This window comes from Heloderma suspectum, chromosome 1 (genome assembly GCF_057233095.1).
Source record: "Heloderma suspectum isolate Gila_16-S chromosome 1, 16-S_ref, whole genome shotgun sequence".
NCBI classification, from domain to species: Eukaryota; Metazoa; Chordata; class Lepidosauria; order Squamata; family Helodermatidae; genus Heloderma; species Heloderma suspectum.
In genome coordinates, this window is record NC_139458.1 from 36,893,582 (window position 1) to 36,910,400 (window position 16,819).

Sequence of the window (16,819 nt, forward strand, 5' to 3'; positions counted from 1 at the left end):
CCTTTTGCCTTCAGTCTTTCCCAGCATCAGGGTCTTTTCCAGAGAGTTTTCTCTTCGCATTAGGTGGCCAAAATATTTGAGCTTCAGCTTCAGGATCTGTCCTTCCAATGAGCAGTCAGGGTTGATTTCCTTTAGGATGGACTGATTTGACCTCCTTGCAGTCCAGGGGACTCGTAAGAGTCTTCTCCAGCACCACAGTTCGAAAGCATCAATTATTCGGCACTCAGCCTTCCTTATAGTCCAGCTCTCACAGCCATACATTACTACTGGGAAAACCATAGCTTTGATTAGACGGACCTTTGTCGGCAAGGTGATGTCTCTGCTTCTGACTATGCTGTCTAGGTTTGCCATAGCTTTCCTCCCAAGGAGCAAGCGTCTTTTAATTTCATGGCTACAGTCACCGTCTGCGGTGATCTTGGAGCCCAAGAAAATAAAATCTGTCACTGCTTCCATTTCTTCCCCTTCTATATGCCAGGAAGTGATGGGGCCAGATGCCATGATCTTAGTTTTTTTAATGTTGAGTTTCAAACCAGCTTTTGCACTCTCCTCTTTCACCCTCAACAAGAGGCTCTTTAGATCCTCTTCGCTTTCTGCCATTTGGGTGGTATCGTCTGCATATCGGAGGTTGTTGATAATTCTCCCGGCAATCTTAATTCCGACCTGTGAGTCATCCAACCCGGCGTTTCTCATGATGTACTCTGCATATAAGTTAAATAAGCAGGGTGACAATATGCAGCCTTGTCGTACTCCTTTTCCAATTTTGAACCACTCGGTTGTTCCATGTCTGGTTCTTACTGTTGCTTCTTGACCCTCGTACAGGTTTCTCAGGAGACAGATAAGGTGGTCTGGTACTCCCATCACTTTAAGAATTTGCCAGAGTTTGTTGTGATCCACACAATCAAAGGCTTTAGTGTAGTCAATGAAGCAGAAATAGAAGTTTTTCTGAAATTCTCTTGCTTTCTCCATGATCCAGCGAAAGTTGGCGATTTGATCTCTAGTTCCTCTGCCTCTTCAAAACCCTGCTTGTACTTCCGATAGTTCTCGGTTTGCATACTGCTGAAGCCTAGCTTGTAGGATTTTGAGCATCACCTTGCTGGCATGTGAAATGAGTGCAATTGTGCGGTAGTTTGAACACTCTTTGGCGTTGCCCTTCTTTGGAATTGGTAATGTAAACTGACCTTTTCCAGTCTTGTGGCCACTGCTGAGTGTTCCAAATTTGTTGGCATATTGAATGCAGCACTTTAACAGCATCATCTTTTAGGATTTTAAATAGCTCAGCTGGAAGACTGTCATCTCCGCTAGCTTTGTTTTTACTAATGCTTCCTAAGGCCCACTTGACTTCACTCTCGAGGATGTCCGGCTCAAGTTCAGTGACTGCACTGTCATGGCTATCAGGGACATTCAAATCTTTCCTGTATAGTTCTTCTGTGTATTCTTTCCACCTCTTCTTAATCTCATCTGCTTCTGTTAGGTCCCTGCCTTCTTTGTCCTTTATCATGCCTGTCTTTGCACAAAATGTTCCCTTGAGATCTCCAATTTTCTTGAAGAGATCTCTAGTCTTTCCCATTCTGTTGTTTTCCTCGATTTCTTTGCATTGTTCATTTAAGAAGGCCTTCTTGTCTCTCCTTGCTATTCTCTGGAACTCTGCATTCAGTTGGATATATCTTCCCCTTTCTCCCTTGCTTTTCGCTTCCCTTCTTTCTTCAGCTACTTGTAAAGCCTCATCAGACAGCCACTTGGCTTTCTTGCATTTCTTTTTCTTTGGGATGGATTTCGTTGCTGCCTCCTGAACAATGTTACGGACCTCCGTCCATAGTTCCTCAGGCACTCTGTCTATCAGGTCTAATCCCTGAAATCTATTCCTCACCTCCACTGTATATTCATCAGGGATATGATTTAGGTCATACCTGAATGGTTTAGTGGTTTTCCCTACGTTCTTCAATTTCAGCAGAAATTTTGCAAGAAGCAGCTCATGATCTGAGCCACAGTCAGCTCCAGGTCTTGTTTTTACTGACTGTATAGAGCTTCTCCATCTTTGGCTGCAAAGGACATAATCAATCTGATTTCGATATTGACCATCTGGTGATGTCCATGTGTAGAGTCGTCTCTTGTGCTGTTGGAAAAGAGTGTTTGCTATGATCAGCGTGTTCTCTTGGCAAAACTCTATTAGCTTTTGTCCTGCTTCATTTTGTACACCAAGGCCATGCCTGCCTGTTATCCCGGTGATTTCTTGACTTCCTACTTTAGCATTCCAATCCCCTATGATGAAGAGGGCATCTTTTTTTGGTGTTAGTTCTAGAAGGTGTTGTAGGTCTTCATAGAACCGATCAACCTCAGCTTCTTCGGCATCAGTGGTTGGGGCATAGACCTGAATTACTGTGATGTTGAATGGTTTGCCTTGGATTCGTACTGAGATCATTCTATCGTTTTTAAGATTGTACCCCAGGACTGCTTTTCCCACCCTTTTGTTGACTATGAGTGCTACTCCATTTCTTCTAAGGGATTCTTGCCCACAGTAGTAGATATGATGGTCACCTGAATTAAATTCGCCCGTGCCTGTCCATTTTAGTTCTCTGATTCCCAAGATGTCGATGTTCAATCTTGCCATCTCATGTTTGACCACCTCCAGCTTACCTTGATTCATTGATCTGACATTCCAGGTTCCTAGACAATATTGTTCTTTACAGCATCGGATTTTCTTTTCACCACCAGACACATCCACAGCTGAGTGTCCTTTCGGCTTTGGCCCAGCCGCTTCACTCTTTCTGGCGCTACTTGGAAATACCCTCTGCTCTTCCCCAGTAGTATATTGGACACCTTCCGACCTGAGGGTCTCATCTTCCGGTGTCATATCTTTTAGCCTTGTGATACGTTCCATGGGGTTTTCTTGGCCAGAATACTGGAGTGAGTTGCCATTTCCTTCTCCAGTGGACCACATTTTGTCAGAACTCTCTGCCATGACCTGTCCATCTTGGGTGGCCCTGCACGGCATAGCTTATGGCTTCACTGAGTTACGCAATCCCCTTCGCCACAGCAAGGCAGTGATCCATGAAGGGGGGCCATGGGCTTAGATGGCTTTAAAATGGGGTCAGACACATTTATGAAGAACAGGACTGTTAGTGGGTATTAGCCGTGGTACCTAAACCCATTGATAGACCTTTCTTTTTTAAACCATGTAAGAAGAGCCGTGCTGGATCAGACCAAGGCCCATCTAGTCCAGCATTCTGTTCACACAGTGGGCAACAAGGAAGCCACAAGCAGGACATGAGTGCAACATGTCCTCCCACCCATGTTCCTGAGCAACTTGTGTACATAGGCATACTGCCTGTGATACTGGAGGTAGCCATCAGGACTTGTAGCCATCAATAGCCTTATCCTCCATGAATTTGTCCAGTCCCCTTTTAAAGCCATCCAAATTGGTGGCCACCACTACATCCTGTGGTAGTGAATTCTATAGTTTAACTATGTGCTGTGTGAAGAAGTCCTTTCTTTTATCTGTCCTGAATCTCCCACCAATCAGCTTCATGGGATGGCCCCGGTTTCTAGTATTATGAGAGAGTGGGGCAAATGTCTCCCTATCCACTTTCTCCACACCATCCAAAATTTTGTAAACCACAGATCCCCCAGTTTTAGAAATGGAATACTAGATGGTATTCAGCAAACAAGAAGTGAGGGCTGTTGCTTTCATGCCCTGCTATAGGCTTCCCAGGAGCATCTGGCTGTTCACTGTTGGAAACAAGATATTGGAGTAGATGAAGCTTTGGCCTGGTCCAGAAGGGTCTTATGTTTAACCATGCACTGAAGAGACTTTGGAGTTCTGATTCTTGAATAGCACCACCAGCCCCCATGCTTCATGACAGATCCCTGAAATGGCGGGGCAGGGGGGCGTGTGGAGTTGGGAGGAGGACTGGTTTCAAGGCGTGTGTGAATTTCCTTGGGGGTGGGGTGGTCAAAAGTAATTATTTGGAAACTGGCCATGGTCATGCAACTTTGTCATTACATATGTCTATTCCCAAATGCCCAAACAGACATACATCTCTACACGACTCAAGAGAGCCTAAAGACATGTACCTCATATGAATCTCTGATCAAAAGGCTTGGGTTTCTTCCAGCCTGGCTCAGCATCCATAATTCATATTGACTTCATAATCATCAGTTAAATTTAGGCATTTTGTTTTGTTTCAGTAGGAATGCCTTGCTCTCCGATTGTAACATGAATTTTACTAAGCATTGATATTGGAACATTTGGGAAGTGTTTTAAAATACTTTCAAACAGATTGTTCTTTTGAAAGGAGAAATGTAAAGTAGTGCTGTTGGCATTGTTTTTCAAACAAACCTATGATAAATATGGTTACGAGACTTGTTTTTAATCCATTACTGCTTCATTTGGTTAATAAAAAGTGAATTTTATGTTTAGAGTGCAGATTAACACTTTTTATTGGAGCAGAAACTGTTCACACAATTTCAAAGCCCCAGAATATTTTTTGACAAAAACATTTTTGCTTTGTTCAGATTTTCTGTATATTGAAACACATTAGCATAACATACTTTATTTTCCAAAGTTCTTTTGGTTTTAATCCTCTCTTTCTCTCCCTCCCTCCCTCTGTCACTGCTCCGTCAATAAATCTTCTGCCACAAAAATACCATAGTTCTCTGACTATGTTCATCATCATGTATTCCATTTCCAGACTTCAGGGGAGAGTGCCTGCCATTATAAAGCCAAAATAGCAGCGCCCACACAGAAGAGAGAGAGACATGGGGTTGCCTTGAAGATTGTATTTGTATAGTATGCTAGAACTTTTAATTAATTTTAATGGATTGGCTTGGTGTAGCTGAAATGCAGAGTGTGTATTCTAATCACTCCTTGCTTCCATCTTTCAAGAAGCATACAAAGAACCACCTGATCTCTCTTTTTTTTTTTTTACTAGCCCTCTCCTTCATCCTTGTCCTATTATTTTTCCTTCCATGTATCTTGTATTATTCTTCTACAGAACCTAGTGCTACTAAGCAATTAGGTGGAGTTGTGATGCTGTAGAAACTACCCATGCCTGTGATGTACCAGATTTGCAGAAGCATGCTCATGCAGGACTGCAGGTTACATCCAGATGTGCAGGAATACACCTTGCTTGGGTCGCCACCTAGAAGCCTGTAAATGAGCTAACATAAGAAGAGCCATGTTGGGTCAGACAAAGGGTCCATCTAGTCCAGCATTCTGTTCACACAGTGACCAACTAGCTGTCGACCGGGAACCTACAAGCAGGACACAAGTACAACAGCACCCTCCCACCCATGTTCCCCAGCATGCACTGCATGAAGAAGTACTTCCTTTTATCTGTTCATGGGATGGCCCCGGGTTCTAGTATTATGAGAGAGGGAGACAAAAGTCTCTCTATCCACATTCTCCACGCCATGCATAGTTTTATATACCTCTATCTTGTGTCCCTTTACTCTCCTTTCCCCCAAGCTGTTGTAACCTTCCCTCAAATGAGAGATGATCCAGCCCCTAGATCATCTTAGTTATCTTTTTCTGCAGTACAATATCTTTTTTTAGGTGTGGTGACCAGAACTGTACACAGTATTCTAAGTGTGGTTGCAACATAGATTTGTACAGGAGCAGTATGATATTGGCAGTTTTATTCTCAATTCCGTTTCTAATTATGCCTAACGTGGAGTTTGCTTTTTTACAGCGGCTACACACTAGGTTGACATTTTAATCAAGCTGTCCACCACAACCACAATATCTCTTTCTTCGTTGCTCAACACTAGCTCAGATCCCACTAGGTTATACTTGAAGTTGGGATTTTTTGCCCCAACTTGCATCACTTTACACTTGCTAACACTGAACCACATTTGCCTTTTAGATGCCCATTCTCCCAGTTTGGAGAGATCCTTTTGGAGCTCCTCACAATCCCTTTCTGTTTGAACCACCCTAAATAGTTTGGTGTTATCCACAAACTTGGCCACTTCACTGCTCACTCCTAATTCCAGATCATTTATGAACAAGTTGAAAAGCATTGTCCCCACTACAGATCCCTGTGAGACCCCACTATTTATTCCCTCCATTGAAAGAATTTACCATTTATTCCTACTCTCTGCTTTCTGTTCTTTAACCAGTTACTGATCCGTAAGAGGACCTGTCCTCTTATTCCGTGACTGCTAAGTCCAAGTAAACAGTGTCTACTGTCTACATATTTACTGATGCTCTCAAATAACTCTGAAAGGTTAGCGAGACAGGACTTACCTCTGCGGAAGCTGTGCTGATTCTTTTTCAGTAGCGCTTGTCCTTCTATATGTTTACTAATTTTATCTTTAATAAAGCTTTCATCCGGACTTCTGGTTGGAACCGATGTCACTCTGGCAGCTTCCCCATGGGTTCTGCACGAGAGCTTTCTCAAACAGCTTTTTAAAAGGTTGATAAACTTTTCCATCTCCCCCCTGGAATTAAAAGGTGGGGCAAGGCCGCTCTGGATAACATCTTGGAGAAAAGTATCCCCCATGAGATAGTGGGGGGCTGGATTCCAGGATTATCTCCCCAGAGCTTTACCAATGCAAAAAGCTGTACTGAGACTCCTTTTTCATAGGAGAAAACAGGGCTGACGTGTTCCATAATAATACATGCTTTAAGAAATATCAACAACTTCTGAGGGATGATTTAAGAAATGTTAACAATATTTGAGAACATCTGAGGATCAGTAAGGTCTGTTTGAGAGAAACATGTCTGTGCTGAGGAGAAGAAAGGAGCTGGCATCAACTCCCCCCGCACCCCATGTGTCAAATGTTAAGAGAACAGAAGATATAGGGGAATTATTTACTCTGATAAAGACACTATCTTTACAATTTACGGAACAAGGCAAAAGGTTGGATTTAATCCAAAATTCCATCACCGCCTTGCAAGGAGCTGTAGATTTAATTAATGCGTCATGGCAAAAAATGGAGACGAAAATTAATGAGCTAGAAGACTGAGTGGCAGGAAATGAAACTACGACATAAATTTGTTTTAAAAATGCCTCTGATAGAATTTCTCAACTGGAGGCTTTCATGAGGAGATCCAATGTACGTATTATTGGGATTAAAAATCTGTCTAATGATGTAAAATTGCCTATTTTTGTGGATAAACTTTTGCATGAGATACTCCCTATCCCATCTGATTATTTACTTGATATTGAGCAGGCATTTCGTGTGCCAAATGCTAAAGGGACTGATTACATGATCATAGTTCAATTTGCAAAAGTCTACTCTACACAAAGAATTATATCTTGCGTTTGGCAAGAGAGGGTGGAAACCTTCAAAGCTATACTTGGTATTGTGTCTGAAGGTCAGATGAAGAAGTTTCAAAATCATGAAATGGCGGAGGCAAGGCTGAACATAAAAATGCGTGAAAATTCTGTTACAACCCCATGAACTGGAATCTTTAAACAAGCTTTGTTAACTGTTTGTGTTTCGTCTACATCATCCAGGCTAGTTCAGAAGATAAATGATTATACATATATTTGTTTACTCTCTTTCATCTTTTGTTTTTTCTTGCTTTTCTTTATATTTTTATTTCAAAACAGATAATATATCTAGTATAAAATATATTACTGACTGTTGAAGCTTTATATTAAGTTTTATTATTATATAACACTATATATTTATTATTAATAATAATAATAATAATACAGGCTTCTGGGAATGAATTGTAGACCTGTTTCTTTGATATAAGATTGATGATAAGATATTGAAATGTAGGGTTGTTTATTAAACTGTAAGATTGTTAAGGTTATAGATGTAGTTTTTTAAATAGAATGGCATCGGAGGCCGGGGGGTATTGGCATTTAAACTTAATTCTTTAAAGGGGAGGGAGAGAGGGAGGGAAGGGGAAGGAATCTTCTTTTTTTTCACTTCTTTTTCTCCTCCCTTTTCCTTTTTTCTTTTTCTTTTTCCTTCTCTCTTTGTTATTGTGATGTCCTCATAAGAATATTGTATTGTTGGGAAATTGTAGTATTGATCAGGTTGTTGGTAATTTTGGTATTGTTTATTTCATTTATAAAGATAAAATAAATGAAAATATTTTTAAAAAATAATGCTTTCAACCAATTTACCTGGAACAGACATTAAGCTAACTGGCCTGTACTTTCCAGGATCCCCCTGGATGCCTTTTTAAAAAGTGGTGTTACATTGGCCATCTTCCAGTCCTTGTCAGGGTGGAAACTGAGCCGATAGAACCCCAGAGCAGTTCTGATTCTGAGGAGGAGCAGCAATCCATGGGAGAGGAGCCAGCTCATCCCTCACAGGCACAGCAGCTGGCAGAGATTCCTCCTGCCAGCATTCCTGAGATAGATAGTGATCCTAGCAGTGAGAAAGTGCGGGAATGGGGCTTGCTAGACGCTCGATGCAGATGTAGGGAGCGACGAGCGATGGAGGGTGCGGAAAGGAGGCATAGCGCCCATTTGGCGCGCAAGCAACGGCCGCCTCCTGTGGACCCAAGGGAAAGAGGGAGGATCTCTCCCTAGCCCATAAGTTCAGGGTCTTCAAGTGACTCTCCTTCAAACAGGGATCAACTGCCTACTCGGAGCATAAGCTACTCTGCTGTTCCTTGCTTAGTCGCTGGTGATTAGCTTCTGAAAGAGTCATTTAGTTGTAAAAGGATTAAAGCCTTGAAAAGAATCCTTTCATCTGTGTCTTGAGTTGGCTATTGGAGTCTCCTGAAAGAAGCTGCTAGGGCGCTCCTGACAGTCCTCTGGTACAGAGGCTGCTCTTAGGGACATGTTGCATATTTTGGTTAGAAGATCAGCAATTTCATATTTGAGTTTTTTGAGAACTCTAAGACAATTACCGTCTGGGCCTGGTGATTTATTTACTTTCAATTTGTCCATAAGGTTGAGAACGTCATCTTTTGTCACCACTATTTGCCTCAGTTCTTCAGACTCCCTTCCTGAAATGTCATTTCAGGTGCAGGTATCTGTCCTATATCTTCTGCAATGAAGACAGATGTGTAGAATTCATTCAGCTTCTCTGCAATCTCTTTGTCCTCCTTTAGTCCTCCTTTAACTCCATTGTCACCCAACGGTCCAACTGCCTCCCTATCTGGTTTCCCGTGTCTGATATATTTAAAGAATTCTTCATTCTTGGCCTTGATATTGTTAGTGATATGCTCTTCAAAATGCTTTTTTGCATCTCTTATTGTCTGCTTGCATCGCCTTTGTGCAAGCTTGTGCTCCCTTTTGTTGTCCTCACTTGGGCAAGACTTCCATTTTCTGAAGGAAGCTCTCTTTTCTCTAATAGCTCCCTTAACACTGCTCGGTAACGTATGTCGGTGATCTCTTGGACTTGGTGCTACTTTTCCTAACCTGTGGTATACATTTTAGCTGAGCTTCTATTATTGTGGTTTTGAGTAACGTCCAAGCATTTTGAAGGGATTTAACCCGTTGAATCCCCCTTTTAACTTCCTTTTCACCAGTTCCCTCATTTTAGAGAAGTTTCCTGCTTCGAAGTCAAATGTGCCTGTGTTGGACTTCCTTGGCAGTTTTCCACTTAAATATATATGAAATCTAATAGCACTGTAATCACTGTTACAATTGTTTCAACAACATGTACATCTCATTCTAGGTCCTAGGCAACACCACTTAGGACTAAATGCAGGGTCACTTCCCCTCTGGTTGGTTCCATGACCAACTGTTCTAGGGCACAGTCATTCAGGGCATCAAGAAATGTAACTTCTTTGTCATGACTGGAATATGCATTTATGCAGTTAATGTGGGGGAGTTTTTATGCTATGTATCGGTTATCCGCATGCGCACGCACACACACTTCTTTTGTGGTAGTTCTCCTGATTGGGGCGATCTTTGAGAAAAAAGTCATGTTTTTCCCATTGTTGCTTTCTCACGTTTTCTTCTGTAAGGAAAATTTGGGGGGATTTGTTTTTGGGGTTGGGGGGGTTGGCCATCTTGGTTGTTACTGGAGAGCAGAGAAAGTAAATTTGCAAAGGTGTAAACATACTGAAAAGCCACCACAACTGGGCATGAGGTCATAACAAGCAGCATTTCCTTCTAGGACAGGAAACAGTGCAAGTCAGAGCAGAGGTAGTACTATGTGGCTGCAAAGCTTCCTACAGCTGATCCTATGTTTGTGGGGCAATTTTGTCTTGGCAATAAGAACTGTACACGTGAGAGCTGTAGCAAAATGTTACAGTATATCATCACTCCCTAACTGGAGTGTTCCTGTTCAGGATTCCAGACAGCCATGTCTGCTCTAGGATACTCTGAGCTGTTATACGCTAAAGCATGCCAATTCACTCTCTATCCTTGCCCCTTCAGTTTTCCGTTTTTCTTTTCCAGCTGACACTATACTGTGTGGGGGGATGTATTATTAGTTCTACAAACCTTAAGGTTCTCCGAAGCATGCCAGTACCTCCCTCTTGTTTCTCAGTGGCCCCGTTTTGGCTCAGTTTCTGTCAACATGGGGGCACTGAGTTTGCTGACAGAGGGAGTGAATCCATCATATAAAGGAGGATAGCATGGACATTAGAGAAATCCGTTAAAGGTGAAAGACATTTTGTGTGAGAGTATGAGAAGTAGCCATTACAGTCTCTTACGTTGTGCGCAGTCTGTATTTATGAACAGATTTTAGGGTTTTACACTCCATTACGTTATTACCCTTGAAATTGAGCTGCATTTATAACAAATATGAAATATGTATTTTTAACACTAAAATGTAATTTTCCAACATAACATCCAAAATAAAGTGCCAGGAAGCTATTAGCAGCAAATTGAATTTTGTGGTATGTAATTTAGTATAAATAGTGACAAGTACTTTTCTCCTTCTCCCACCCCCCACAGCCCCATTAGTCATTCAGTTTAGCAGCACAGAGGCAGCAGTCAGCAAGGGTGTGCATTTTTATGTCTCCTTCAATTGCACACTTCATTTATTTGAACATGGCATAGGCGGCTTTCTCTGTCACGCAGCATCACTACACGATTAGCAAGTTTCGCCCTAGGGCAGCTGGGACCCTTTGCTGGGGCAGATGTTCTTTTCAGCTTATTCACCGGCCGTTCTTGGTTGTTTACCGTTGTCATGGCTACCTCTATTTCCATAGCAGCCGTGCAGCCTGCTCTCAGGACGAGTGAATATAGTTATAAAAGGATCATCTTTTGCTCTGTGTCCCTTACTTGCCATCTGTCAACTAACTGTGTGTGATGGATTCAGAAACCGATTAAGGATACTGGCAGACAAGCGATGATCCTTGTATTAAAAATTAAGAGTGGGACTGATGCAAATGTCTTTGGTGCCTTTGCGGGGTCTATTTTTTCTTACAGATGCAGGTGCAGTTTTTTAAAAATTCTTGTTGACACAGGGAAACAAGTGTTCCGATGCTGTATTTGTGTACAGCCTGCATAGTTATTTAGACTGTCCAGTTTACTTTTTCGCTACTTGCTCCAGCTTTGTGACCTGATAGCATATCCTTAGGAATACAGTTTAAGGGTTTGATCCATTCTCCTGCAGAAATAGCACTTGTGTACTGAAGGATTTTCATAGGACACAATAGAGCTCTTGTAACTTGTATCCAGGCAAAAGAATGGTTACACTGGTGATCCTGATCCCTGTAATGGCCTAGGGAGCTGCTCAGACATGTGCCGGGGCTGGGAAAGGAAGAAATGGGGCTTGATCGAACCCTGTAGCAATCTATCTGCCTGCAGACACACTGTGAATAAGTGGGAGTGGATCGGACCCCAACGTTCACAAAAACCTCAGCCACAAGTTTGAGAGGAATAAAACTCACAAAAAATGCAGAATAAACAGTCAAGCATCTTGTGGCATTGTAATGACTTATCAAATGTAGGGCACAATCGTATACATCCTTACCTGGGAGAAACCCCCATTGAACGCAGTGGAGCTTACTTCTGAGTAGACATGTATAAGAGTGCACTGTTAGTCTTTAAGTTGCCACAAGACTCTTTGCCACAGCAAAAATCAGTAAAGGAGGCTACTCCTCTGGAAGAATTCAGAATGGTGACAGACTCCAGCACAAGCTGCTTAATGGTAGTATCGGGACCGCATGCAAACTTCGAAGAAGAAGAAGAAGAAGAAGAAGAAGAAGAAGAAGAAGAAGAAGAAGAAACTACCATTAAACTACTTAATGGTAGTATCGGGACCGCATGCAAACTTCTTAGAAAATCGAGGACTTTTCTTTTCCCAATAATATTTTGATTGATTGAATCTTTGGTAACTCTTGTCAGTGTAGAGATTCAGTTCATTCTGTAAACTAGTGGGGTGGGAGTTTGCCCACTTGTAAATTAATGTATTTATTGGTTGATTTTTCCAGATCCTGACATTGATGCTGCTACTGCCATGATGCTTTTGAATACTCCCCCTGAGATACAAGCAGGTTGTGAGTAGATATTTCTATAGCCTATAGCACCATAGATATGTAAGCCTAACCTTCTCTTTCATTAGCACACAACCTATCAGGTTTAAAAATAAAAATGGTTCTGATGGAAAATTAAGATTGCGCAGTTAGACCCTTACTAACTTTAAACTCAGTATACTTTTGAGTGGTTGTTCTAGTACGTAAACGTCTGTGAGTAGTAAATACCAACAATTGTATATATCTAATTCACTTGAGTCATGTAATGTATTAGATATGTACAACTGGAATTTATATAGTAATAGGGTAATAAGTACTTTCTTCTGAAGAACAGGGAAGGTAATACGTAGGGCCACCATCAAAAATTATATTTTGCTTTTGGTTTCCATTTGGTGGGGGTGCGAGTATCAGATTCCTTTAACAACCAGAAACATGAAGAAAGGAAGAATTAAAATCCTATCTAGTCTTTAAAAGGAATATTAAACTTGCATGGTTAAATAGATCTGTTAAAAAAAGCAACAGATTGATTTGTCAAAGAAGCACTCAAGCCGATTTTTTTCAACTGCTAGGCCAGTTCTTTCTTTCTTTCGCAAAATAGTGTTCCGTAGTAGAGAGCTCTTCACCAGGTTATAAAATTCATACAGCCACATTTTAAGAATTGGCACCTGTTCACACAATACATTTTCTTCTATATCCAAGAGGACCCAGCTGTCCTTGCTTGAACAAAAGGAATACGAACCAGCCATTGTGAAATAAAGCCAGGAGTAATTCCTGTGGTTGTGGTGACTGGAAAAAGTATCTTTATGAATATGGGATTTGCTGCCCACCATTTGTCTGTTTCCCTGGTTCATTACAGTGGTCGCATGTAGGAGAAAATGTACTGTACAACCCAACTTTTAGACAACGCTTCTAAAATAAATAGACCCAGGACCATTCCTTGTTATGTTTGAATGCATGGAATAGTTCCTTGATGTATGTGGGACAACTGCTCTGTTTTTGAAGAACCGATTTTTCAATGTGTGAAAGTAGCCTATGAAATTAAACTATGGCAAACATTCTAAATCTTTTCCCTCCCTCAGGGCTGGTCACAGTGCAGCATTCTCAGTCACCCTGCACCATCCACCAGCAATTTTCTTTAATTTTATTTCTTAGTTGTATGCCTTTCTCTCTCTCTCTCTCTCTCTCTTTTTTTTTTACTAGGGGCAGTATCCATTACTATCCCTGCACTCCCACTGTTTCTGTTGCTCCAGCAGGACCCACTGCCTGCACAGCAGGCAGCTAGCCGTTCCTAAAGCAACTCCAGAAATTAGCAGAAACACTAGTATCTGGAACGGGACAGATCAGTGGAGCGCCATTCTGCAAGCTCCTTGACCTACCCCATTCTGGAAACTAGTGTTTCTGCTCATTCTGTTTGCTTCTGGATCCAGTAGCTTCCCATTACACTAGCGGTCAGCCCCGTTAGCACTAGATACTGAGCTATAGAATCAAAAATAGCTTAGGCTCTAGTTTTCAGATTCTGAAAAATCTACGCCACTTGGGGCTTCGTTTACCAATTACCCAAGCCTGGGGCGAAATGCCTGGGATCCAGTAGCGCTTAAGTAGAAGGAGCTCTGTTCACTCAAGAGGGAGTCCCCAATTCCTGCCGATTTCCCTAGTGTAGCTGCAGCCCTCCAAACCACATCTCAGGCAGTTTCACAGAGTCTTCCAGCCCTCAGGAGCAGCTTTCAGGGGGATGAGGGGGCATAGTGTGAGATTGGAAAGCCCCATTCCATAGTTAGCATCCAAGCCACTGCCTGCTAAATGAAATGTATCTTAATTTGGTATAGAGATTTATTTTTTAAATTGTTAAGCGAATTTCTCATGCTGCAAACAATGAATATTAGTAAAACAAAAATTAAGTTTAATGTCAAGTTACATCAATCAAACACCTGATAAAATAGCAAATAAAATAACCTCTGCAAAGATTCGCCACAGTAAACATCATGTCTCACTTGGCCCTAAGAAAAGGAAAGGGGAAAAAAGTATTTTAGTGCAGTGGTTCTCAACCAGTGGAACACATACCACTGGTGGGACACAGAAGTCATCTAGGTGGGATGTGGGGTTTTCATAACAGTTACTAAGAATTCACTTAGTAATCATACTACAACTATTTTTATTTGTTATATTTGTGTTTTACAGTTATCGTAGTAGTAACATCTGTACTCAACAGTGGTATTACAATTTTGAATTACTAATGGAATTATTATTTTTGTTTGTTTATGTTTTAAAGCCATAGCAATACATTTTACTCCCAATACTACTGCAATTTTTTAATGGGCTTCGCTTATTGTAAATGATAAATATAATAACAGAATGCCTGTAAACATATACATGCCCTTCTTGGAAAAAGTGGACTCTTTGTTCCTATCATGGTGGTATCCAGGTTCTTTGATAGAATGATTGGTAGGACGTAACATATGAAAGATTGAGAACAACTGTTCGAATGAGGCGCATGAAATGGTAAAATTAAGCTATTGAAATCCTGTTGAGTGCTAGGTTATTCTGAAGAGGATAAATGGGTTTGGCATTTTATAGGTTGGTGGTTTTTTTTTTCCAAAGAAAAACTATTAATTTAGGGTGTGTGGTGTGTGACCACAATTACTCAAGAATGAGTTGATGGATTTGAATGAAATATGCGCAAGGAAGAGCTGGTTAGTTTTGGCTAGAAAGCCACAACTGGAAATGGGGGCAATTGGGGTTTATTTGGGTAATTTGGGGTGCTTTCATGCATATCTCTGCAACAAACACTATGATTGACATGAAATGTCAATCACAGTTATTACATCCCCAAACACTGATGTAACTATCACTAGAAACTCCCTACTGCAGCCTCCCGAACCTCCAGATGTGTTGAACAACAACTCCCATAATTCCCAAGTCAGTTATGGGAGTTGTAGTCCAACACATTTGGAGGATCCCAAACTGGGAAAGGCTACCTTACTGGAGCATGTCAAAAAGCCCATATCCTGAACACTGCATAATAAGAACAAAACTCTTTATGTTATTTTGTATACGACTACTTTGTATTCAAAACATATATACACTTCTGCATAAGGAATTTGAGTGGGGCTTACTCTGGATTTTTAAATAATTTTTTAATAGAAATGCAGTATGATGTTCCTTACAAATGCATTAAAAAGAAGAAATACACAATTTGTTTAGCTGTGGTGGTGATGTTTGCATCAAAATGCTGTAATTTATAATAAAACTTCCTTTGTCTGAGAATTAATAGTCACTGTCTTCACCAGACCCATCAGTCTCTAGTGCATCTCACATGCTTACATCTTCTGCCTTGTTTGGGCACTGTTCACTGCACCCACAGAACTTGATATATGGTAGACATGCAACCAGACAATTGCGTCTTCCAGAGCCACATCCCTTCTTGTTATAGGAGGTGTGGGATGCACAAGGGCCTCATGATATACGCCATGACTAGAGGCAAACAAAGGAGGGTGACCTAGGTTTGTTGGGGCTCAGAACTTCGGGACCCCACTTTGCAGGGGTGGTAGCCTTCTCTGAGCCCTGGCAGAGTAGATGCAATCATATGCCATTTCATACAAGACACTTCCCAAAAGATGTAGGTGTATGACTTGTGGTAGGCCAAAGGTTATTACAGGGTGTACACCTCAAGTTCAGCCGAGGAGAGCTTTGGGGAAGTTGCCCATCTCTAATTTTTAATTAATTTCTTTACAAGTTCAGTAAACGTCCAAACTGGTAAAATGAAAAATGCGAAACCCATAGTTTTCTCTGAAGAATCCACACAATATATTCCTGAATTAAAACAATGTTAATGTACGATACACATGACGCTACCAAATACAGACATAACTGCCCCCACTATTAACACGTATCTAATGCTTAACAAATACACCAGATGGGGAGCACATTCCACAAAGTGTGCCATCACTAAAAAGGCCCTATCCCAATTCACCAAACTCCTCATGTCTTGTGGCTGAAAAACAAGAGACAGGCCTTAATGCCTGGGCAGGTATCATTCAGATTTTTGGGTCCCAAGCCATTAGCATTTTGCAATGTGCCTGGAAACAAAAAGGAAGACAATAGAACTTGAATAGGCCTCAATTCAAACATAAGGGTACAGCAAAAGTATAGTTAAGGGAGAAGGATAGTTTAATTTCCATTACCTTTGACAGTCTTCAAAGAAGGTGTGCATACAGAGTGTTTTATTTACTGGACTTGTGTCCTGTCCTTCAAATGTTTCAAGGGTGCGCACGCGCACACACACACACTCACACAAAGTCTGTGTGATAATCTCCAGATAAACCATTTATTTAAAAAATGAGTGACCCGATTTGTGTGTGTGTGCGCTAAACATTTGATATTGCTTAACACAGCACCACAACACATCTGATTGTCATTTTTGTATGTGGTGGTTAAGCTAAAAGCATGGTGTTCATTCAACTCTCATAGCTGTATTTG

The 16,819-nt window shown here is 41.3% G+C and overlaps 1 protein-coding gene across 4 annotated transcripts in view; it reads left to right on the top strand.

Annotated features, from left to right (window-relative positions):
* The window catches only part of FOXN3 (forkhead box N3), a 231,973-nt gene that overhangs the window by 182,261 nt on the left and 32,893 nt on the right, over positions 1–16,819 (top strand). For 2 of the 4 annotated variants that reach the window (XM_084841072.1, XM_084841062.1), the window contains exon 5: positions 12,302–12,367. The exons of 1 other annotated variant lie outside the window; for it this stretch is intronic. In XM_084841072.1, the coding sequence (XP_084697198.1) occupies positions 12,302–12,367 (66 nt within the window). The remainder of the gene's footprint in view (positions 1–12,301; positions 12,368–16,819) is intronic. One more of the 4 variants, XM_084841081.1, reaches the window with a different exon arrangement.